The 22,976-nt window shown below is 37.2% G+C and overlaps 1 protein-coding gene across 1 annotated transcript; it reads left to right on the top strand.

Moving 5' to 3' along the window:
- Positions 1–813: 813 nt before the first annotated feature.
- Positions 814–22,479, top strand: LOC101325775 (NXPE family member 2-like). Its single transcript, XM_019941857.3, is given in 5 exon segments — positions 814–934; positions 11,059–11,800; positions 17,123–17,192; positions 18,864–19,071; positions 19,450–22,479. Coding segments are annotated over 5 exon segments (1,677 nt in total). The 3' UTR covers positions 19,986–22,479.
- The last annotated feature ends 497 nt before the right edge of the window (positions 22,480–22,976 follow it).

Below are 22,976 nucleotides of genomic sequence, written 5' to 3'. Positions count from 1 at the left end.
AATGGAGAGACATATTGTGTTCACAGATTGGAAGACTCAATATTTAATATGTTAACTGTCTCTAAACTACAGATTTTACACAATTTGAAACAAAATCTTCACAGGAATTCTTGTTGATCTAGACAAGATGATTCTAAAATTTATATGGAAAAGCAAGGGAACTAGCATAGACAAAACAAATTTTAAAAAGAAGAATAAAGTTGGAGGCCACACTAAAAAATTTCAAGACTTACTATAAAGCTACAATAGTTGACACAGTACAGAATTAATGAAGGGATGGATACAAAGACGAGTAAAACAGAATAGAAATTCCAGGAATGTAGCCATACAAATATGGCTACTTGATTTTTGATGAATGTAGAAAGGCAATTCAATGAAAAACGAAAATTTTACAATATGGTTAGAACAATCAGCCATCTGTATGGTAATAAATGAATATCAACCTAAACCTCACAGCTTATACAAAAATTAACTCAAGTGGATGAGAGATCTAAATATAAAGTCTAAACCCACAAAAGTTTTAAGGAAAACAGAAAATCTTAACAACCTGTGGTTAGATTTCTTAAGTATAAAACTAAAAATGCAACCCATAAAATTAAAAAGTGATAAATGGGACTTCATCAAAATTAAAACATTTTCCTTTGTGAAAGACACTGTTGAGAGAATGAAAAGACAAGCTACAGACTGGGAGAAAATATTTGCAAATCACACAATCAACAAAGCACTTGTATCCATAATATACAGCGAACCCTTGAATAACATGGGTTTGAACAGCACAGGGCCACTTACATGAGGATATTTTCAATAGTAAACATGACAGTACTACACGATCTGCTGTTGGTTGAATCCATGGATGTGGAACCAAGGATATGGAGGAATTGCCTATACCAAGGGCTGACTATAAGTTATACTCGGATTTTGGATTGTGTGGAAGGTTGGTACCCCAGCCCCCGCATTGTTCAAGGGTCAACCGTATAAGAAACTCTCAAAATTCAACAGTAAGAAAGCAAACAATTCAATTAACAATTGGGCCCAAAAACTTGAATAAATCCTTTACCCAAGAGGATATATGGCTAGCAAATAAGCAAATTAAAATATATATAATCAATATGCTTTGCCATTAAGGAAATCCAAATAAAAACTGACGAGCTGTCCCTATGTACCTAGTAGAATGGCAAAAAATGCAACTAAAGAAAACCCTGCAATATCAACTGCTGGTAAGAATGTGGAACTCCTGGAACTCTCATTGCTGGTGAGAATGCCAAAAAATATACCCACTCTGGAGAACAGTCTGGCTGTTTCTTGTAAAGTTAAAGATACACCTACTTACCATACACCCTTGTAATTCCCACTCAGGTATTTCCTGTAGAGCAGGTCTCTCAACTGTAGAACTATTGATATTTTGGTCCAATCAGTTTTTGTTGTTGGGGGCTGTCCTGTGCATTGTCAGATAATGCACCTTGACTTCTACCCACTAGATGATAGTAGCAACTCTTCAGCCTCCCCACCCCCCAACAAACTCCCACTCTGCTTTAGTTGTGACAATCAAAAATGTCCCTCAGAGATAGCCAAAAATCATATGAAAAGATGCTCAACATCATTAATTATCAGAGAAATGCAAATCAAAACTACAATGAGGTATTACCTCACATTGGTCAGAATGGCCATCATCAAAACGTCTACAAACAATAAATGCTGGAGAGGCTGTAGAGAAAAGGGAATCCTCTTACACTGTTGGTTGGAATGTAAATTGGTAACAGCCACTATGGAGAACAGTATGGAGGTTCATTAAAAAACTAAACATAGAGCTACCATATGGTCCAGCAATCCCACTCCTAGGTATATATCCAGAGAAAATCATAATTCAAAAAGATAAATGCACCCCAATGTTCATTGCAGCAGTATCTACAATAGCCAGGACAGGTAACCAACCTAAAAGTCCATCAATGGATGAATGGATAAAGAAGATGTGGTACATATATACATTGGAATATTACTCAGCCATAAAAAGAACCAAAAAATTCCACTTGCAGCAGCAAGGATGGACCTAGAAATTATCATACTAAGTGAAGTAAGTCAGATGGAAAAAGACAAATATTATATGATATCACTCATATGTGGAATCTAATTTTTTAAAAAAATGATATAAATGAACTTGTTTACAAGACAGAAATAGACTCACAGATTTCAAAAACAAACTTACGGTGACCAAAGGGGAAATGTGGAGGGGAGGGATAAATTAGGAGCTAGGGATTAACATACACACACTACCATGTATAAAATAGATAACCAACAAGGACCTACTGTATAGCACAGGGATATTCTGTAATAACCTATATGGGAAAAGAATCTGTAAAAGAATGAATATATGTATATGTATGACTGAATCACTATGCTGTATGCCTGAAACTAACACAACATTGTAAATCAACTGTACTCTAATAAAATTTTAAAAAAATAAAATGAAGAAAAAAACAACTCCCCCAGCAAAATTCCCCAAACCCAAAAATGTCCCTCAGGCATTGCCAAAGCTTCCCTTCAGGGCAAAATCATAGAGCAATGAGAACTCATATTCACACAAAACCTGTGCATGAATGTTCATAGCAGCTCTATTCATAATTGCCCCAAACTGGATACAGCCCCAATGTTCTTTAGTAAGTCAATTGATAAACAAACTCATACATCCATACAATGGAATGTTGCTCAGCAATGCAAATGAACAAACTACTGACACACAGCAATATGGACAAATCTCAAGGGCAATATGCTGATGGAAAGAAGCTGGTCTCAAAAGGTCACATAGGGACTTCCCTGGTGGTGCAGTGGTTAAGAATCCACCTGGGAATGCAGGGGACTCAGGTTCGATCCCTGGTCTGGGAAAATCCCACATGCTGTGGAGCAACTAAGCCTGTGAGCAACAACTACTGAGCCTGTGCTCTAGAACCTGCGAGCCACAGCTACTGAGGCCATGCACCACAACTACTGAAGCCTGCACTCCCTAAAGCCCACATGCCGCAACTACTGAGCCTGTGTGTCACAACTACTGAAGCCCTTGTGACTACAGCCCATGCTCCACAACAAGAGAAGCCACTGCAATGAGAAGCCCATGCACCACAACGAAGAATAGCCCCCGCTCACCGCAACTAGAGAAAACCCGCGCACAGCAACGAAGACCCAACTGCAGCCGAAAAAAAAAATAGATCACATACATGATTCCATTTATGTGACATTTATGGAAAAAAGGTGAAACTATAGCTATGGAGAATAGATCAGTGGTTGCCAAAGGTTAGGGGAGGAGGGAGCATGTTATTACAAAGGGTCAGTGTTTGGGGATGATGAAACTGGTCTCTTTTCTGATTGTGATGGTGCTTACACAAATCTAGACTGTGTCGAAACTCATAGAATTGTACATTAAACAAAGTCAATTTTACTGTATTTTAGTTAAATGAAACAAAACAAAAACAGCATATATACCTGAGGTCTGCTCACACCAGCTCCTGTCTTACCTAAATTTGGTGAATCTAGTTAGAATCAGGATGTACTTGAAAATGAGGTGATTGGAAACAAGACAAAGGTGTAGAATCTGCCCTTGTCCCTCAACATCATGCCTTTCCATGACTCTTGCCTCTAACACTTCCTTTGTTACCCCAATGCCTTATGCAAAATACCAAGGTATGCTTGAATTAAAAAGAGAAATTGTATCCCAATTTCCAAAGAGATGATAGTTAGGGGTAGGTAAGGTTCTCATTCTGGAGTAAACAATTTTTAAAGAGCCAGTGATTTGCTATTTTTAAAAGGCACACTTGAAACTAAATAAGCTTATTCTATTATTATCTCTCAACACAAATGTCCCATGTATAAAGAACCCTACTTTAAGAGTGAGGAAATGAGGCTTCATCGAATGCATAATCACAAAAGTAGTAAATGGTGATACCAGGAATCAAAACTTACTGCTCTTTTTACGGTAGTATGTAATCACTGTATCAGGGTTGAAGGAGACGTTTTTATTTTCTAGGAATATCTCATGTCTTATTAAGCTATCTATCCTGAGTCCTCAGCAACCTCACTCTCAGAATAATACTAAGCCTGGGTTCCAGCGTCTCAGGCATGACCTCTGGCTAGTGGAGAAGATCCCCACCTCTTTAACTTCAGAGTTTGTCTCCTCAATCATTAAGCACCCAGTGTTGGGAAGTGAATCCTGAAAACAAGAATCCTAATAAAACCAAGAATAAACACACCTTAGCCCTGAGTAATCAGAGGAAAACTCCGCTCTGGAAGTCCCATGTCAAGAAGGATAAGTTACAGTTCTTCAAAATCTTCCACAATGACTTTATCATCTGTTAGCCTAGACTCTCCTTTAATTTGGTTGTTATTGGGATCTTTTTAACATAAGAACTTTAGGATATTTGTTTTTATAAAGAAATCAGGAAGCAGAATTGCATAGCTATAATTAATGAAAACCATTGTCAGAAAGAAGGAAACCAGGATGGCTGATTCTGCTTATTAGTTTGTTCCTCAGAGCTGCTCCAAGCCCTTTAAATATTTAGGTTTGACTTTTTGCTCTTTTTTTCTTTTCTTTTTGACATTAATTTCCTTCTTGACTCAAAGAATTGTTCTTGATGGAAGGTTAATGGTTCTGGACGTATGGCCACAGTTTACAGATATGTAGTAAAGATAAAGTTTTTTTTCTGAAAGGGAAAAAATCTCAGGGCCAAGAATAGCTCTGCCTAAAAATCGTCCCCTTCTCTATCTAGTAATCTTCCTCTCATCTTTTGAGAATCAAATGTCATCAGCTGTGTGAAGCAATTCTTTTAAAAAAATTATTTGTTTATTTATTTATGGCTGTGTTGGGTCTTCATTGCTGTGCATGGGCTTTCTCTAGTTGTGGCGAGCGGGGGCTACTCTTCATTGCAGTGCATGGGCTTCTCACTGTGGTGGCTTCTCTTGTTGCAGAGCACCGGCTCTAGGCATGTGGGTTTCAGTAGTTGTGGCACGTGGTCTCCGTAGTTGTGGCTCACGGGCTCTAGAGTGCAGGCTCAGTAGTTGTGGCGCATGGGCTTAGTTGCTCCGCGGCATGTGGGATCTTCCTACACCAGGGCTCAAACCCGTGTCTCCTGCACTGGCAGGCGGATTCTTAACCACTGCACCACCAGGGAAGTCCCCGTGAAGCAATTCTTTAAGGAAAAAAAAAAGCTTTATTGAGATATAACTTACATAACATACTATTCATCTATTTAAAGTATATAATTCAATGATGTTGGGTACATTACATTATTAATTGTAAAAAATTGTGGTTAAATATGACATAAAACTTTAACATTTTCACCATTTTAAAGTGTATAGTACAATGGCATTAATAACATTTATAATCACCACTATCTATTTCCAAAACATTTTCATTGCTCCAAATAGAAACTCTGTGACCATTAAACAATAATTCTCATTTTCCCCTCACGAAGCCATTTTTAACAGTCTGAGGCCAAGTTTGCAGCAATCTCTTTCAGATGCCCATGGAGTTCTACTTATATATCTTTCAAATTATTCACTTTTTGTAATAATAAGTTTACACATTTGTTCCTTTCACTAGATTGGTTTTTATGGGTATATAATCATATCAGCTGCAAATAATAATTGTGTACTTCCTTTCATAATTAATCAGAAATAATTAGTTAAATTAAAATTATTATTAAGATCAGTAAAGAGGGCAAAGAGTATCTTTACCATAAGAACCAGTAGAGTAGATCTTTCTATCCACTTGATTGAATCTAGATAGACAAAAAAATGACAAAATCCAGTCATATAAAATATAAAAAACTGATTCTAAAGTTTATATGGAGAGGCAAAACCCCCAGGGTAGGCAAATCAATATTAAAGAACAGAGTCAGAGGACTGACACTACCTGACTTCAAGAATTACTATAAAGCTACAGTAATCAAGGCAGTATGATATTATTGGTGAAAGAATGATGAACAAGTCAAGGGAACAGAAAAGAGACTCCAGAAACAGACCCACATAAATAAAGTCAGCTGATGCTTGACAATGGAGCAAAGACAGCCTTTTCAATAACTGGTACTGGAACAACTGGTCACCCACCCATACAAAAACAATAAATAAATCTAGACACAGAGCTTACACCCTTTCCAAAAATTAACTAAAAATGAATCATAGACCTAAATGTAAAATGCAAAACTATAAAACTTCTAGGAAATAACAAAGGAGAAAACCTAACTGACCTTGGGTATGGAGATGACTTTTTAGATATCATACCAAAGGCACAATCCATGAAGGAAATAATTCATAATCTGGACATCTTAAAATTAAAAACTTGTGCTCTATGAAAGGCAAGGGAATGAGAAGAAAAGCTGCAGACAGAGAAAGTATTTGCAAAAGATACATCTGACAAAGAACTGTTATCCAAAATATACAAAGAACCCTTTTTTTCCCCTCTAGGATAATTTGGCACATTTTCATGTGAAAAAAAATTAGAAACCACTTGATACATATATAATACACACACACACATGGAAACTGAAGCATCTATCTGTAGAATCTGAAATATGAGCTTTTAGATAGGGCTGTAGCTGTAGATAGCACATCAGTTCCCACACTGAAAGATTCCCTTATTTATCTCAAAATTGCCGTGGGAAATGCTAGCTGTGCAATACTAACCATCTTCTCCCGAGGGAAGAGTTTACCATTGCTTAAACATGAAATTTATCTTTACTACACACATATCCTTTGCCAAACCCATCTGAAAAGCTATTTATTTGGAAGGTTTATTTGATCAATCTACTTTGTAGCCAAAACACCTTCTAGTCCCGCAGTCAAATTTTGGAGCATATTTTCAAGCAGAACTGGATTCCATACGTTAAAAGATAAAAATGAACTAAAACTTAGTAAAACAACCCATAGTAACCACATCAAGATGAAAGTTTCACTGCTAAGCTACGTCAAAATTATACTTATGTAAAAGGCACAAAATACATATATATTAAAAATTTATGGTCAAAATAAACCAGCTAAGCTGTTTAATTTATTCCCTTCTTGTCAACCAAAGAACTTCTCTAGTGTGTAGGACAATTTAGTGGTTAAGACTACAGGTTCTGGAGCCCACCTCCCTGCTTTTGAATCACACTTCCCACCACTTACTAGCTCTGCATCCCTGGCCAAGTTATTTAACTTTCTCAGGGCCTCAGTCTCACTTTCTGTAGAAGAGGGGAAGCAGTCCTACTAGTTTCATAGGGTTGTTGTGAGGATAAATTAGAAAATACAATTAAAATGGTTAGAACAGCATCAACGCATAGAAAACATTTGCTAATCATTATTGTTAATAATACAGTAATTTTTCATTTTATTTCCCAATTTCCATCTAAGTCTTCCAACTTAAAATATAAAAAATTGTTGTTAAGGGGAGATTGGGTGTATCTTGCTTTTGTCTCCACATGTCTCCACAGCTAACACAATACAGGGTGCATAGCATGGATTCACTACATATTTTATGGAAGAAGAAAGGGAGGGAAGGAAAAAAAGAGAAATGAAGGAGGGAGGGAGCAAAGGAGGGAAAAAAGAGGAGGGGAAGGGAGGGGAAAGGAGAAGAAAGGAGAGGAGAGAAAATAAAGGAGTAAAACTGAAAATGTATAGTCAGGAGTAGAAAACCAATAGTAATATGGCATGAGTTCATGTTTGGTAGTAGAACTCTCTTAATAATTTCACAGGTAACTTGATTGTTCTTTATCTAAATCTACTTACTTAATACTTTTGATATATATGTACGATCACAACTGTTTGAATACATTACAAGTGTGCTTTCTGGTTAACTTTCCAAATATTTTAAAGCATTTAGTTCATTTGGTTTATACACACACATTGAAAGGTATGAGGAAAAACACAGAATGAAGCATAAATTCATGTACACAGGCTAATTCAAAGTTAAGCTTTTAGACTTGTTTACCCTAAAACCCACTTCCGGCTTTCCGACCAATACAGAGGTGCCTGAAGGCTGGTTGGATTGGTGAGGACTGAGGCAGCTTCTGGCATTTCTGAGCAGCTCTAGTCAGTACAAGATTGCTCCAGTAGTCTTCAGTTACATGGACAGTCTGCTGTGGCAAACAGATGTCTCACTATTGGATCCTCCAACCTGGCTCAGTGACCATATTATTGGGTTTGCCTTTGAGTACTTTGCCAACAGTCAGTTTCATGACTCCTCTGACAAGGTCTGCTTTATCAGTCCTGAAGTCAACCAGTTCATTAAGTGCACGGGCAACCCAGTTATTTAAAAAAAAAATTCATAGGTAGATATTAACCAAACCATTAGGTGTTTAATTTGTTAATTTAAATATGCTATGATCTTAACAAGAAGTAACAAAATTGTTATTCTATTTAAGAGAAAAAAGTTTTTTGGAAGCAATTATTTACCAGATAGTGAAATTATGATCATACATGATAATAAAAAAGGATGACAATAATGTAATAAAATGTAAAAATAAATTCAAAACATGTAATTATCCTGCTAATTTAACTAAATCTAATTAGAATGAATTTGGGTAGTCTAAGTGATCTAGTTTGGCTGGCCAGATTTTTCCTTAATAAAATAGTCGATTTCTCTCTTCACTTTGTACCTGATAAACTTAGTACAAATGTACTTGTTTATAATTTGAAGTGATGTATTTTCATGATTTTCCAGTAATGCTAATTCCTATAGAACAAATATTTTCTCAAAATATTTCTCCAATATTTTCTCAAAATTGATGGTGTATTTTTATCCACTAAATAAACATTTTCTTGTTTAAAAAAATAGAATTGAATATTTAGATAATGAAATTTTGGAGAACCGTCTAAGATTAGAAGCAATAGAATTATGTCACAAAGGAATTTTTCAGTGGTTTAACTATAAATTTAAATACTTTTAAAAATGTCAAGATATGAACTGATAAAATATTTTCTGCAAAATTGAGAGACTAAATGTTAAGATGTTTGTTATATAAAGAATTGATGTCAACCGAGAAATTTAAAAAACATTGAAATCAAAATAAAAAAATCAACAAAGGAAATACACCATATTGAAGAGAAGAGATATATTAGTAAAACCAGTGTTTGAGGGAAAATAAAGTTGAAACACACTAGTATTAAAATAAATGTAATTTAAAACAATAGTATGTCTCCATTTTCACCTGTCACATTTGCAAATAATTTATTTTATTTTTTAACATCTTTATTGGAGTATAATTGCTTTACAATGGTGTGTCAGTTTCTGCTTTATAACAAAGTGAATCAGCTATACATATATATATATATATATCCCCATATCTCCTCCCTCTTGCATCTCCCTCCCACCCTCCCTATCCCACCCCTCTAGGTGGTCACAAAGCACCAAGCTGATCTCCCTCAGTTATGTGACTGCTTCCCACTAGCTATCTATTTTACATTTGGTAATGTATATATGTCAATGATACTCACTTTGTCCCAGCTTACCCTTCCCTGTCCCCGTGTCCTCAAGTCCATTCTCTACGACTGCTTCTTTATTCCTGTCCTGCCCTTGCAAATAGTTTTAATGACAATGTTTTATAATTTAACCACCAGTATTTAAAGTGATGAATTTTGTAAGGGAGACTTAATTGAGATATCCAACTCCTTTCTCTTGGTGAGCAGACAGCTATCCAAACTCCTCAGTCAGAAAATGGATTTTGTATGACTCTTTTATTCAGGCAACAATCCAATTATTAGAATATGATATATGTGATGTTATATAATTGTTTTGGCATAACTAAATATCTTGTTCCAGAAAAATCTTTGACTATAGTTGTGACAGGGGAAATAAGACACCTGGGCTTCAAGCCTTTCTGTATAAATATTAAACAGCAGTCGACTTAAAAAGCAAAACAAAGCAAAACACAAACAAGCCAATTAAGAAACAAACAGGGGTAGTTTCCAGACCCAGCTTCACCTATGTCATTTTAAGCCATGGCTAAATGTACTTCCATGGAGCTTGAGAGATTCCTGGGACCTGAACAGACTTAAATTGGTAGTAATATTTCCTCCAATTACCTCATTGTCCAGGTGAATTCATGGCATTCATTGTCAGCTAAACAAACTTTGGATATGACTAAATATGTCTCTCAGTACTCTTGTTAAGGAGCATTACACATAACTCTTACACTTTGCTGCAATGATAAAAGAGACACTGGTGTGGCATGACAGCTAGTCTTACATATTGCTGGTGGCAATATAAACTCTTGAGAATACAATTGACAGTCAAGAAGAATAAAAATGTTTATATTTTTACTTTGGTTGATTGATAACTTAATTCAATAATATATGATCTGGTACTTCCATCCCTAGGAATCCATCCTAAGGAAGTAATCCATCATAAGGAAGTAATCCTGTACATGAAAAGTTGGAAAATATCCAAATGTGATGTAAAATGGAGATGAATAGCTATAATCCAATTGTCCAATATCATTGGCCACACAACCCATTTTACATCCTCTTGATGGAGAATCATGTAATCATTAAAAATGATCATGAAACGTATGTAACAATATTAAAACGTTTATAAACCATGGTATTATCTGCAAAAAAGTATTAGAACTATATTTTTAGTATGATTACAACTAGATAAAATATATGTATAGAAGGAAAAAGAAAGGACATAATAATTAAAAAATACTATAAAGATAGCAAAGCTTATGTAGGATCATATTTTTTAAAATATGTTGTTTTCCATATTGTCTATAATATGGCTATATGATTTGCATAAAGAAAAATAGGCCAGATAGGGAGATGGTGAAGGGAAACACAAAAATCCAATCATTAAATAGTATATAATTATTCTATATATTTAATTTTTAAGCCAATGACTTCTAGAAGAAATCATCAGCTGGCAGTACAGGAAGTCACATTTCATGGAAATTAATCCTGTGATTCCAAAACTGAAAACTGGTTAGAATCCATTTTCGATATGTGATTGCATCTACTGAAATGTATGTAAACTAAACCATAATGATTTATGTTGAAAAACAAGCCATATTATTTGCTGATAATATAACCCTTTTCTCTTAGTACTTCAGTTCTTGTTCAGCTTGAGAAACCCTATCTCTCTGAATCATTGGAACACCTTCAGAAAGTCCTTCTACCCAGAAGCACCACTGGATCCAGAATTTTCACCAACAGAGACTGAGCTGAGAATAAAGGGGATCATGGAGAAGCTAGACCAGCTGATCCCACCCAGACCCTTCTCCCACGTGAGCTCCACCACCAGTGCCACACACAGTAAAGCCACCCTCCTCAGCCCTCAAGACACATACTGCAGGGGGGATCAGCTAGACGTCCTGCTGGAGGTGAGGGACCACTTGGGACGCAGGAAGGAATATGACGGGGATTTCCTGAGGGCCAGGATGTCCTCCCCAGCCCTGAAGGCAGGCGCTTCGGGAAAGGTGACAGACTTCAACAATGGCACCTACCTTGTCAGCTTCACCCTGTTCTGGGAGGTCCGGGTGTCTCTGTCTGTCCTGCTCATCCTCCCCAGTGAAGGGGTGTCGGCTCTCTGGAGGGCAAGGAACCGAGGCTATGACAGGGTGATGTTCACAGGCCAGTTTGCCAATGGCACCTCCCATGTCAATACTGATTGCGCCCTGGTTTTAAATTCAAATGCTGAACTGTGTGAGAACCTGCACTATCGCGACCAGGAAGCCTTCTACTGCGTGAAGCCTCCATGTGTTCCCTGTGAGGCACTGACCCACGTGACCACCAGGAATGCACATATTTCCTATCTTAGAGAGAAAGAATGGATCATTTTCCGCAGGTAAACGGGCCTTCAAACACAATCATCAATACAAAGAGGGAGACTTAGTTTCAGAGCAACACTGCCTAATAACTTTTCTTAATCAAGCTCCCTTATGTTGACTAGTTTATAATCAGAGATTCAGTGCAGATGGTAATATATTCACAGGGTCCCATACAGGTCACCTCTACAACTGTGGTTTTATTCATCCTGAGCTATTTGCTAAAAGGAGTACAACCAATGAAGCAATTCATGTAGGTCTATAGTTCTCCAGAGTTTGTAATACTTCCAGATAGGAATTTTCTGGAGACCAGTATTTTCTATAATGTGTTCCATGGAATACCAATCCTATAGAGTGTTAATGGATGCTATGCAAAAACAAAAAAAAAGAACAACAACAAAAAAATAAAACAAACAACAAACCCAAGGGGAAGGAATGCTATCATTATTTAGTCTACCTCACCCTTTACATCAAATGAATCACCAAATCCTGTGAATTGTACCTCCCAAGTATCTCCTGAACCAAGCCATTTCACTCTATTGCTGTTGCCTCTATCTTTGTATAAACTATCATTCTACCTCAATTAGGTTATTATAACAATCTCCAGAGATGTTTACTTTCTCACAGCCTTGTTTCCTTCCTACCCACTCCACATCCAGACTAATGTTTACTTTTACTTGCTCAAAACACTTAATATGATCCCATTGCTCTAAGGATGAAATCCAAACCCTTTAATATGTTTACAAGGACTTACCTAGCTCTGAAGCCCCTTATCTCACCTTTCTGCTGCCTTGCTCTCTGTCAGTCAAATTGAACTCCTTTAATTTCACAAACGGACTGTGGTGTCTCTCAGCTCTGGCATTTCACAAGCCTTCATCTAAACATCATTTCCTCTATGTTTGGGTAAAATGCTAGTCTCATACTCTTCCACTGCATTCTATTCTTCCCCAATCATAATACTCATTACACTATTAAATTTCAGATATATATTTTATACCCTCTGTTAAATTGTAAGCTCTGTGAGGCAATAACTGTAACTATTTTTTCACCATTCATTCAATTTATAAATAGCACATTCTATATTCCAGACACAGCTCTAGGTGTTGAGAATTTAACATTGTAGTTGGGTAGAAAGACAACAAACCAATAAACAAATAGATTTGTAATATAAAGTCATCAGAATAAGAGATCTGAATGTGATGGTGAATGCTATTTTAAAAGCGTGGTCAGGTAAGACCTGTCTTGAGCAGCAATCTGAGGATGGGTCACTTGAACAGTAACCTGAATGAAGTGAAGAAGAGAGCCTTGTGAATTATGGGGGGAACACTATTTCAGGAAGAGGAATAGAACCTGAAGCAATGGCATGCTAGAATGTTCCAGGAACCATGAGGAGGACCAGGGAGGCTGGAATGCAATAAGAGAGGGAGAAAGGAGGTCAGGCGAGTAGGCAGAGCCTTGGAGTATCCCTTAACTTTAGTCTCTATTCCTTCAAGTGAGATGGAACACAAAACATTTCCCAGAATTACTTGACTGTGGACCACTTATTTATTTATGTATTTATTGGCTGCACCGCGCGGCATGCAGGATCTTAGTTCCCCAACCAGGGATCAAACCTGTGCTCCCTGCATTGGGAGCACAGAGTCCTAACCACTGGACTGCCATGGAAGTCCTGGACCACCTGTTTAATGGATCATTTTCAGGGATTGTGGTTCCATAGTTTGGTAAATGCTGCTGTAGAAAGGTCTTGGTTTTCGAGAAGAGCAAGTTGGATATCACAATATCCTGGAAATTCAAGTTCAAATCCAATTCAAACATTATGATGACACAAGGGGAGGGGGTAGGATACAAGAGACCTTACCTGGCTACAGGATTTCCTTTCCACTCCTAGGTCACCTTTACTTCTTTTTGTTTTCTTGGTCAAGGTGTGAAAAAATCCATTTATCCTATGGCTCAGCCAAAAGAGGCTGGACTTTTTCAAATAAATATTTTACTGAAAACTAAAGGAGACATAATCATGGAGACATAAAGGCCTAAATAATTGCAAAGACAGAGACCTTCCTGTCTTGAAGGTCTGAGAACCATGTCTTAACTCTATGGGCAGAGACTACCTGTGCTGATTCCACATTCCTTGTTGGCCACATCTGCTCCCTCTTGAGATGGTCCTCCTTGCAGCTTGGGTTGGAGGAGCTCTCCTTGCACACTCTCCTGGCTGCTCTCAGGAAATGCCAAGTCCCTGGTCTGGCAGATCTGCAGATCTGTATTTTGGGTCTAATCATTCTTCTCAAGTGAGCTATGTTCATGACAATAATCTGCCTGACCCCATTTTACTTCCCCAAAGACACATTTACTTCCTGGATCCCCTGCTCTATTCAAACCATCTATTCTCCCCCGCCTCCATCCCCCCTGCCCGCCCCCCACCTCCAATGCATGGAAGTAGATATCTCAATCTTCTCAAAGGTGATTTAGTGCCCACACAAGGAACAGTTGGCTTCATTGGTGATTCTGGATCCAAGAACTCTCACTATCACTAAGCTCTAGTGCCCCTTCTTAGGCCCACGCCAGGTTCTGTGGCATCTTTCTTTCCCACAAGTCCAGGGACTAAGCCTGTTTCTCTTTCATTTGTCACAAAGTAAATACATTTTCCTACCAGGGTTCTCTCTCCCAACCCTAGCTGCAGAATCAGATGCTACCTCCTCAGATACTCACTTCTTCAAAGTTAAAAAAGTCTTTTTTCGTCTTAATTTAAGAGTTTTATTGAAAATCATGATGGGAAAATAAACAAGAGGCATCACATGAGAACACATCACACAGGCAACAAGTTGTTGACAATTCTTTCCGTTTCTGTTATGTTTCTAATACTATGGACCCCTTCTGAAATGTGATACACAAGCACACTCAATACTAAGACAAGACACATTGAAATGAATGCCTTTATACCATGAATACATATTTTTTTTTGTTTTTTTAGTTTTTTTGTGTGTGTTTTTGCGGTACGCGGGCCTCTCACTGTTGTGGCCTCTCCTGTTGCAGAGCACAGGCTCCAGATGTGCAGGCTCAGCGGCCATGGCTCACGGGCCCAGCCACTCCGCAGCATGTGTAATCTTCCTGGACTGGGGCACGAACATGTGTCCCCTGCAACGGCGGGCGGACTCTCAACCACTGTGCCACCAGGGAAGCCCCATGAGTACATATTTTTAATCCTAATTTTAAGGTCCCATCAAAGTTTGGCTTTGGTAACGAAATTTACGAGGTAGCTGGCTATTGGTCTCTTTTGTCAACTTCAACCTTACCTGGAACGGATGTAGAAGAATCAATGTTTCAAGTTTTAAAGTTCAAGTTTTCCACTGAGACAAATTTTAATTTGTGCCAAATAGAGGTCTGACAGGCGCCTCAGTAAGATACTCTGGAGCGACTATGGTTGCCCAGAGTAGGTAGCATCTAGTAAGTGGCAGAGTCAGAACTGGAATACCTCTATCCCCTATTCTAAAGTCGGTAGGCTATAGCACAGTCTCTCATGACTCCATCACTCTATGCAGCCATCACTGTCCAGATACCCCAGCCTCTCTGCTCTCCAGCCCTCAGATGCCCTTGATAAAGAAAATATTTTTCACTTGACCTAAAAAAATCCTTTCCTGTGATTCCAGCAATCCCTCTCAATTTTTGAAAATGTGTCCTTTGTCCCTCCTGGAGATCTCTGTGGCTCTGGGCCTGGAAGTCCTTCTTTCCCCCAGTTGGATTTCATTCTGATGAAATGAATTTGATTGATCAGTAAAGTGACCATCTTAATTGGTAAGACCTATACCTTGAGGTGAAACTCACTGTGCCAGGGCCTTGAAATATTATAGTGAATAAAATTTGACCTACTTATTCACTATAATATTTCAAGGCCCTGGCACAGTGAGCTCTCAAGGAGATAACGGAGAGCAGAAAATAGACTCCTGGGGGGATTTGTGAAGGAGAGTGCAGGGAGGAGAGGCTGGAGAAGTAGATACTCGTAGGAAGTGTTATGCCAGTTGAGGACCTTGGTCCTTATCCTGCAGGTTGATGATGGAAAGTCATGGAAAGATTTGGTGTAGGGGAATAAAACAGGCAGCACAGAGGATGTATTTAGGTGGGATAACCCAAAGGGGCAGAAAGACAATATTATAACAATCTAGGACATAGTTCTCAAAGTAATGTCCTTGTATCAGCAGCCTCAGCATCACTTGAGAGTTTGTTGGAAACCCAAATTTGTGGACCCCGCCCCAGAACTAATTTGTTCTAGGTTTATTGAGGTATGATTGATAAATAAAAATTTTATATATTGAGGGTGTACAGCATGCTGTTTTGATACACATACACGTTGTAGAACAATTACTAAAATCAAGCTGATTAACATATCCATCACCTCACATAATTTGCGTTTTTGTGTGTGTGGTAAGAACTCTTAATATCTACTTTCTTAGCAGATTTCAAGTATACAATACATTATTATTAACTATACCCACCATGCTGTATGTTAGATCCCCAGAACTTGGTCATCTTCTAACTGAAAGTTTGTACCCTTTAACCAACATCTCCCCACTTCCCCAACCCTCAACTTTTGGCAACCACCATTCTACTTCCGTTTCTACTCTCTGAGTTCAGATTTTGTAGATTCCACATAAAAGTGAGATCATGCAGTATTTGTTTTCCTATATCTGGCTTATTTCATTTAGCAAAATATTCTCCAAGGTCATCCATATTGTTGCAAATGGCAGGACTTTCTTTCTTAAGGCTATTGTACATATAAACCATATTTTTCTCTACCCATTTATCCATTGATAGACACTTAGGTTGTTCCCATATCATGGCTATTGCGAATAATGCTGCTATGACCATGGAAGTACAGAGATCTCTTCAAGTGCCCAGAACTATCGAATCAGAAGCTCTGAAGATGAAACCCAGCAATCTGAGTCATAACAAGCACTCTAGATGATTTTGATGCACGGTCGAATTAGACAAGTACCTGCCTAGGAAAATGTCCATGAAGGACTGAAATACTACGAGTGGTAAATGTGGAAAGGGTGGCTTGTGGTAGAAAATCATTTGGAAGGTAAAATCAAAGAGATATATATTTGATTAATTGCACGAAGAAGGTGAGTGACTCTCTGGATCTCTGCATTCTTGTCATCAGTAGGAGAACAGTTTTATAGAATCTTGGCCCATCTATTTCCTGCAAAATATCTAAAATATATCAAAATAAAGAAAAAAGTATTTGTAGAGAGTTGAGAGTGGTTTGATCCCTCTAAGTCCCCCATGATTCATTCTTACTTTAACGTCTGGACAGCTATCAGGCTATTTTACTTTCCCATTTCTTGAAGTTCCAACATGGGGCTTGAAATAATGAAGGACTTTACCTCCATCGAGGTCTTGCCATGTAACAAGTCTATTGTGTTCATAATTTATCCATTTAAAGGACATTCTTACTTTAAGAGATATTTCTTGAACATTAACCATTTCAATCTTTCATTTCCTGGAATAAATAATATTAATCATCTTGGGTTTTGCAGAAGGGGTTTTATTCTTGGAAATATTTTCATATCAATTTAAACCAATTTTCATCTTGAGTCAGATATAAAAGGCTAGGTAACTCTTCATTTCAGCTGCCTTCTCTCAAAATGTACAGGTTATTTGTACTTGTATTTCAATTTGGGATTTGTTCCTGAAAAGCCAATAATTGGATACTGGTGAAAATGTCTCAAATGAACTACAGAGCTAGAAAATCTCTCTTTCAGCCAAACCATCTCAGTTAAAGTTCTATGAACTAGCAATTCCTGTGAATATTTTAAATTTTATCACATAAACTTCAGTGGTCAATACAAAGCCATCTCACTTAACAAAGTGATGTTTCTGCTATCCTGAAAGTAAAGTCAACTTCAGAAAAGCAAATTACTTCTGTTTTAACAGTCAATGGGGTATGCATTTATCCATTGCCCTTTTCTCATATATTTAGCACATGTTTATTGAGGACCTACTATAGGCAAAGAACTTTGCTAAATCCTGTGGAGATATAAATGGATCAGGAACCCAGACCTAAAGCTCACAGTCTATGGGAAAGACAGATCCCTTCTCTGCCATGGCAACCATTGTCCATACCCAACATTTACACCAAAGAAAGTTCTTTGACCCTTGAAGCCACTTGAGTCCTCTTAACACCCCTGTGGTTTCTCTCTTGCCTGGACAGTAATTTCTAGTAAAGTCAGGCAGTTTCTTATAAGACAGTGCCAGACTTATTTTAGGAGCCATTAATAAACCTGATATAATTCAATATGGATAAACTTAAGTCCCTAAACATATACCCCAAATCTGAACAATGTAGGTAGATAACAAAATGATGTGTTTTTTAAGTGGCAAAATAAAAATGGCCTGAGCCACACATGGATGGAAAGCTTGATATGAGTCAGTGAATTCAGCTTAGGCCACTTCAAAGTGGAATATTCAGAATAAGCAGATAATGTTTCTCTCTTTTTCTGCACTAATCAGACCACACAGAATATTAAGTTCAGTTCTGGGCACAAGAAAGAAATATTGAAGGAGTTTTCCTATTAACTAGAAAACATGGTTCTGATACATACAAAATAAACAACGTGTAATAGTCATTTTGTAAAGGTGTTCAAGCTTTCTCCATGGATAAGGAGTTTGAGGAGGAGAAGATGTCCAGTCCCCCCTGGCCAGTGTCATGGGTATGATATTCAGCTGGGCTACCGAGTCCTGCTCTTTTGCCACCACACATTTCCCCCTGATTTTGGCTAGCTGTCTCACAACTGAGTGACATTAGGGACAAGATGAAGCCCTGGGAAACATTGCAAATGCACAAAGAAAAAAATTTAACCCCAGTCTAGGAAATACCATTCATTATTGGGATTATTCAAAAGTGAGAAATTTTAACTCATCCCTTAACATGAACTTATTAAATAAATATTTGGGAAGAGAGGATGGCAGAGACAGAGAAGGGTGGAGGGAAAAGGGGAAAAAGAGGAAGAAAATGAGGAAAGTGTTTCTGAAATAATTTGTGATAATAAAAGTTGCTGACTGTGGGAGTTTTTATTGCCAGAGAGTGAGAACATAGAAACAAACTGTCAGCTTGGCAGGAAGGCTCCTTTTCCCAGCGGTTATACTGTGAAAAGAAGGTGGATTGCAGCATTTTGCAAACAGATCGAGTTAAATGAAACAAAAAATATAAATGACTGCTTGAAGAGAAAACTTATTTACCTCATGGGAGATTCAACACTGCGTCAGTGGATTCACTACTTACCAAAAGTGGTTAAAAAGTATGTAATTTATTTTTACTTTGAAACTATAGTTGCCTTCAGAGGTTATTTTTATAGAATTCTTTGCTTCCCTTTTCTGACGTTTATTATTTTTCAAAATTTGCCAAATATTTGGATTTGGGCTTTTAATAAAAAGTTAAATTTTATTTTCTTCATTCACAAATATTAACATTTTCTTCCTCTTTCTCTATGCTGATAATAAGTTCAAAATTTTGTTAAGATTTGAATGCATCTGTTAAAGTTCCCTTCCTCCCACAGGCAGCAGTGCTCTTAAAGTTAGAAGTGATCTTGGCTAGAATTTTACAAATACATGCATTTAAAAATTATATCATTATTTTCCTTTTGCTAAAAGATTTATTGATTTTTTTTCCCATCAGCCTTAAAATGTTTTGATCGTCATGGAGCTGGGATCTTTAAAACACATGTGCTTCTGGATGCTGAAAGACATATTTTGATTCAGTGGAAAAAGCATGGTCATCCATTTATTACCAAAAATCTGTTCTCAGTGAAGGATGAAAATTATATCCCATGGGAAATTGACCGGGTAGCCGGAGACAATGACACAACCATTGTCATCACTCTTGGTCAGCACTTCAGACCCCTCCCCATCAAAATCTTTATCCGTAGGGCCATCAATGTTCAAAAGGCCATTGAACATCTATTCTTGTGAAGCCCAGAGACCAAGATGATCCTGAAAACTGAAAACACCAGGGGGATGTCTCAAAATGCAGAGATGTTTAGTGACTTTCATGGTTCTATTCAGAATCTTATCATGAGGGATGTTTTTGTGGATCTCAACGTGGGTATTGTTGATGCCTGGGACATGACTATTGCATATAACACTGATAATGTTCATCCACCTGATTATGTGATTGGAAATCAGATTAACATGTTCTTAAACTACATTTGTTAGAGGAAAAATACAAAAAAAGCCAGTACCAGCCACTCTCTATAGATGACCTCACTTATACTGCAAGGATGGTTTAATGAAATCCAAGGTAGGAGGAAACAAAATAAAAATAATTATTGTTAAAATATACGTAACATAAAAATTACCATTTAAACCATTTTAAGTGTACAATTCAGTGGCATTAATGACATTCACAATATTGTGCAACCACCATCTTGATCTATCCCCAGAATTTTTCATCATCCCAAACAGAAACTTCGTATCCATTGAACAATAATTCCCCTCCCCCCCAGGCAACCACCATTCTACTTTCTGTCTTTATGAATTAAACCATTCTAGGTAGCTCATATAAGCGGAATTGTATAGTATTTGTCCTTTGTGCTGGCTTATTCCACTTAGTATAATGTCTTTAAGGTTCATCCATGTTGTAGCATATGTCAGAATTCCCTTCCTTTTTTAAAGCTGAATAATATTCCATTGCATTATGTGTATATCACATTTTGTTTATCCATTCATCTGTTGATGCACACTTGGGTTGTTTCCATCTTTTGGATATTGTGAATAATGCTACTATGAAGAGGAAACCAAATTTGAAAGATTGTTTCCAGTACTGAGTATGATGACAGAACAGCAAAACATCATCATTCATAGTTTGATTTTAAGAAATGTAAGGCCTGGAAAGGAGCAGTCTAAATGATTCAAGTTTACAGAAAATGTGAAATGTAGGAGGAAACTTAGTGAAATCATAATAACAGTCTTTGTGCTTAAGATAATTATTTGAAATTTGGTCAACAGTTTTTCTCTAGATTTCAGTAAGAATCAGAGATCACAGTCCAAACCCACAAACTCATTGAGAAAAACCAACTAGTATTATGTCAATGTACAGACCCTACAACCCTGGTTCTTGCTGATCTTAAAAGTATGAGATGAGATCCTCTCCAGAGGACCTCAAATGACTTTATAAGCTTTGTCTCTAAACTGTCCTCTCAGAATAAAAGTATCCTCCATTTCTATTAATATACTTGAGGTCACATGAGTGGAAATATTGTTACTCCAGGGTGATTTCTTTGTTTGGACTGTGTTTCTTAGGGAGAGGAAGTGAAATTATAGTACTGTAACATCAGTATAAAGGTCAATCCACACAGCTTAGGACGAGGCTCCTCTAAATAAGGAAACACACATTAGAAATCTTTTCTTTTGGTTCTAATTCTTCGCATAGGAAACTTTCAAAATAAACCTAATCGTTCTTCCAATCATTGCATTCTTAAATGCTTATATGACTTATCATTGTCCCACCAAAGTTACCTTAAGTTCGTTTAACCTAGTTCTGAGTTGATAGAGTTTCCAGTTTTGTTACCATTACTCTTCTCTGATTGCAATGAAGTGTGTCTGTGTCATTCCACAGCATGTTTCTACCCCATCTCTCTCCTCAAAAAATTGAATGCTCTAATTTAAATGTGATAAATCAGCATCGAAAAATGAGGGTCTATTACTTCACTTGTTCTAAAGCTGAACTGTACAATATTATAGCCATTAGTCACATGTGGCTGTTTAAATTAAAATTAAATTAAATTAAAAATCATTTCCTTGGTTGCACTGATCACATTTCATGTTCAGTAGCCACATGTGGCTAGTGGCACTGTACTGACAGCACAATATTTACTTACATTTGTTGCTGGAGATTATTTTTTAACGTTTTGTTGTAGTATTTGAATGTGTTTTTAATAATAAGGCCAATGATATATTGTAGTTTTTTACAGTGAGTAAAAAAATTATTAAATGTTGCTAAGTGTCAAACTCTTGACTTTTAAGCCATTTTCTTCTGGTTCAGTCTTTTAAAGAAATCCTGGTACTTATATAGTTCATAATTCTTTGGCCTTGAAGTGATAGCTTCAGATTATTACAGATATTGACTATGTTGCTTGTGTATTTACAAGACTTGAGCAAGCCATTTGAAATGTAAAGATATTCTTTACTGGTATTATCAAGTCTCTTTCAAAAGCCCATGTATGTATAAGGAATGAAACTAGAAATCAATAACAAAAGGAAAACAGGAAAATTCACAAATACATGGAAATTAAACAGTGGACTCTTTTTTTTTAACATCTTTATTAGAGTATAATTGCTTTACAATGGTGTGTCAGTTTCTGCTTTATAACAAAGTGAATCAGTTATACATATACATATGTCCCCATATCTCTTCCCTCTTGCATCTCCCTCCCTCCCACCCTCCCTATCCCACCCCTCTAGGTGGTCACAAAGCACCGAGCTGATCTCCCTGTGCTATGCGGCTGCTTCCCACTAGCTATCTATTTTACGTTTGATAGTCTATATATGTCCATGCCACTCTCTCACTTTGTCCCAGCTTACCCTTTCCCCTCCCCGTATCCTCAAGTCCATTCTCTTGTAGGTCTGCATCTTTATTCCTGTCTTGCCCCTAGGTTCTTCTGACCATTTTCTTTCTTTCTTTCTTTCACTTTTTAGATTCTATATATATATATATATATATATATATATATATATATATATATATATATATATATATTAGCATATGGTATTTGTTTTTCTCTTTCTGACTTACTTCACTCTGTATGACAGTCTCTAGGTCCATCCACCTCACTACAAATAACTCAGTTTCATTCCTTTTTATGGCTGAGTAATATTCCATTGTATATATGTGCCACATCTTCTTTATCCATTCATCTGTTGATGGACACTTAGGTTGCTTCCATGTCCTGGCTATTGTAAATAGAGCTGCAGTGAACATTGTGGTATATGACTCTTTTTGAATTATGGTTTTCTCAGGGTATATGCCCAGTAGTGGGATGGCTGGGTCATATGGTAGTTCTATTTTTAGGTTTTTAAGGAACCTCCATACTGTTCTCCATAGTGGGTATATCAATTTACATTCCTACCAAGAGTGCAAGAGGGTTCCCTTTTCTCCACACCCTCTCAAGCATTTATTGTTTGTAGATTTTTTGATGATGGCCATTC

The sequence above is a fragment of the Tursiops truncatus genome, chromosome 8, assembly GCF_011762595.2.
Source record: "Tursiops truncatus isolate mTurTru1 chromosome 8, mTurTru1.mat.Y, whole genome shotgun sequence".
NCBI lineage: Eukaryota > Metazoa > Chordata > Mammalia > Artiodactyla > Delphinidae > Tursiops > Tursiops truncatus.
The sequence above is the reverse complement of the archived record's forward strand: the minus strand, read 5'-3'. Positions and strand labels throughout refer to the sequence as shown.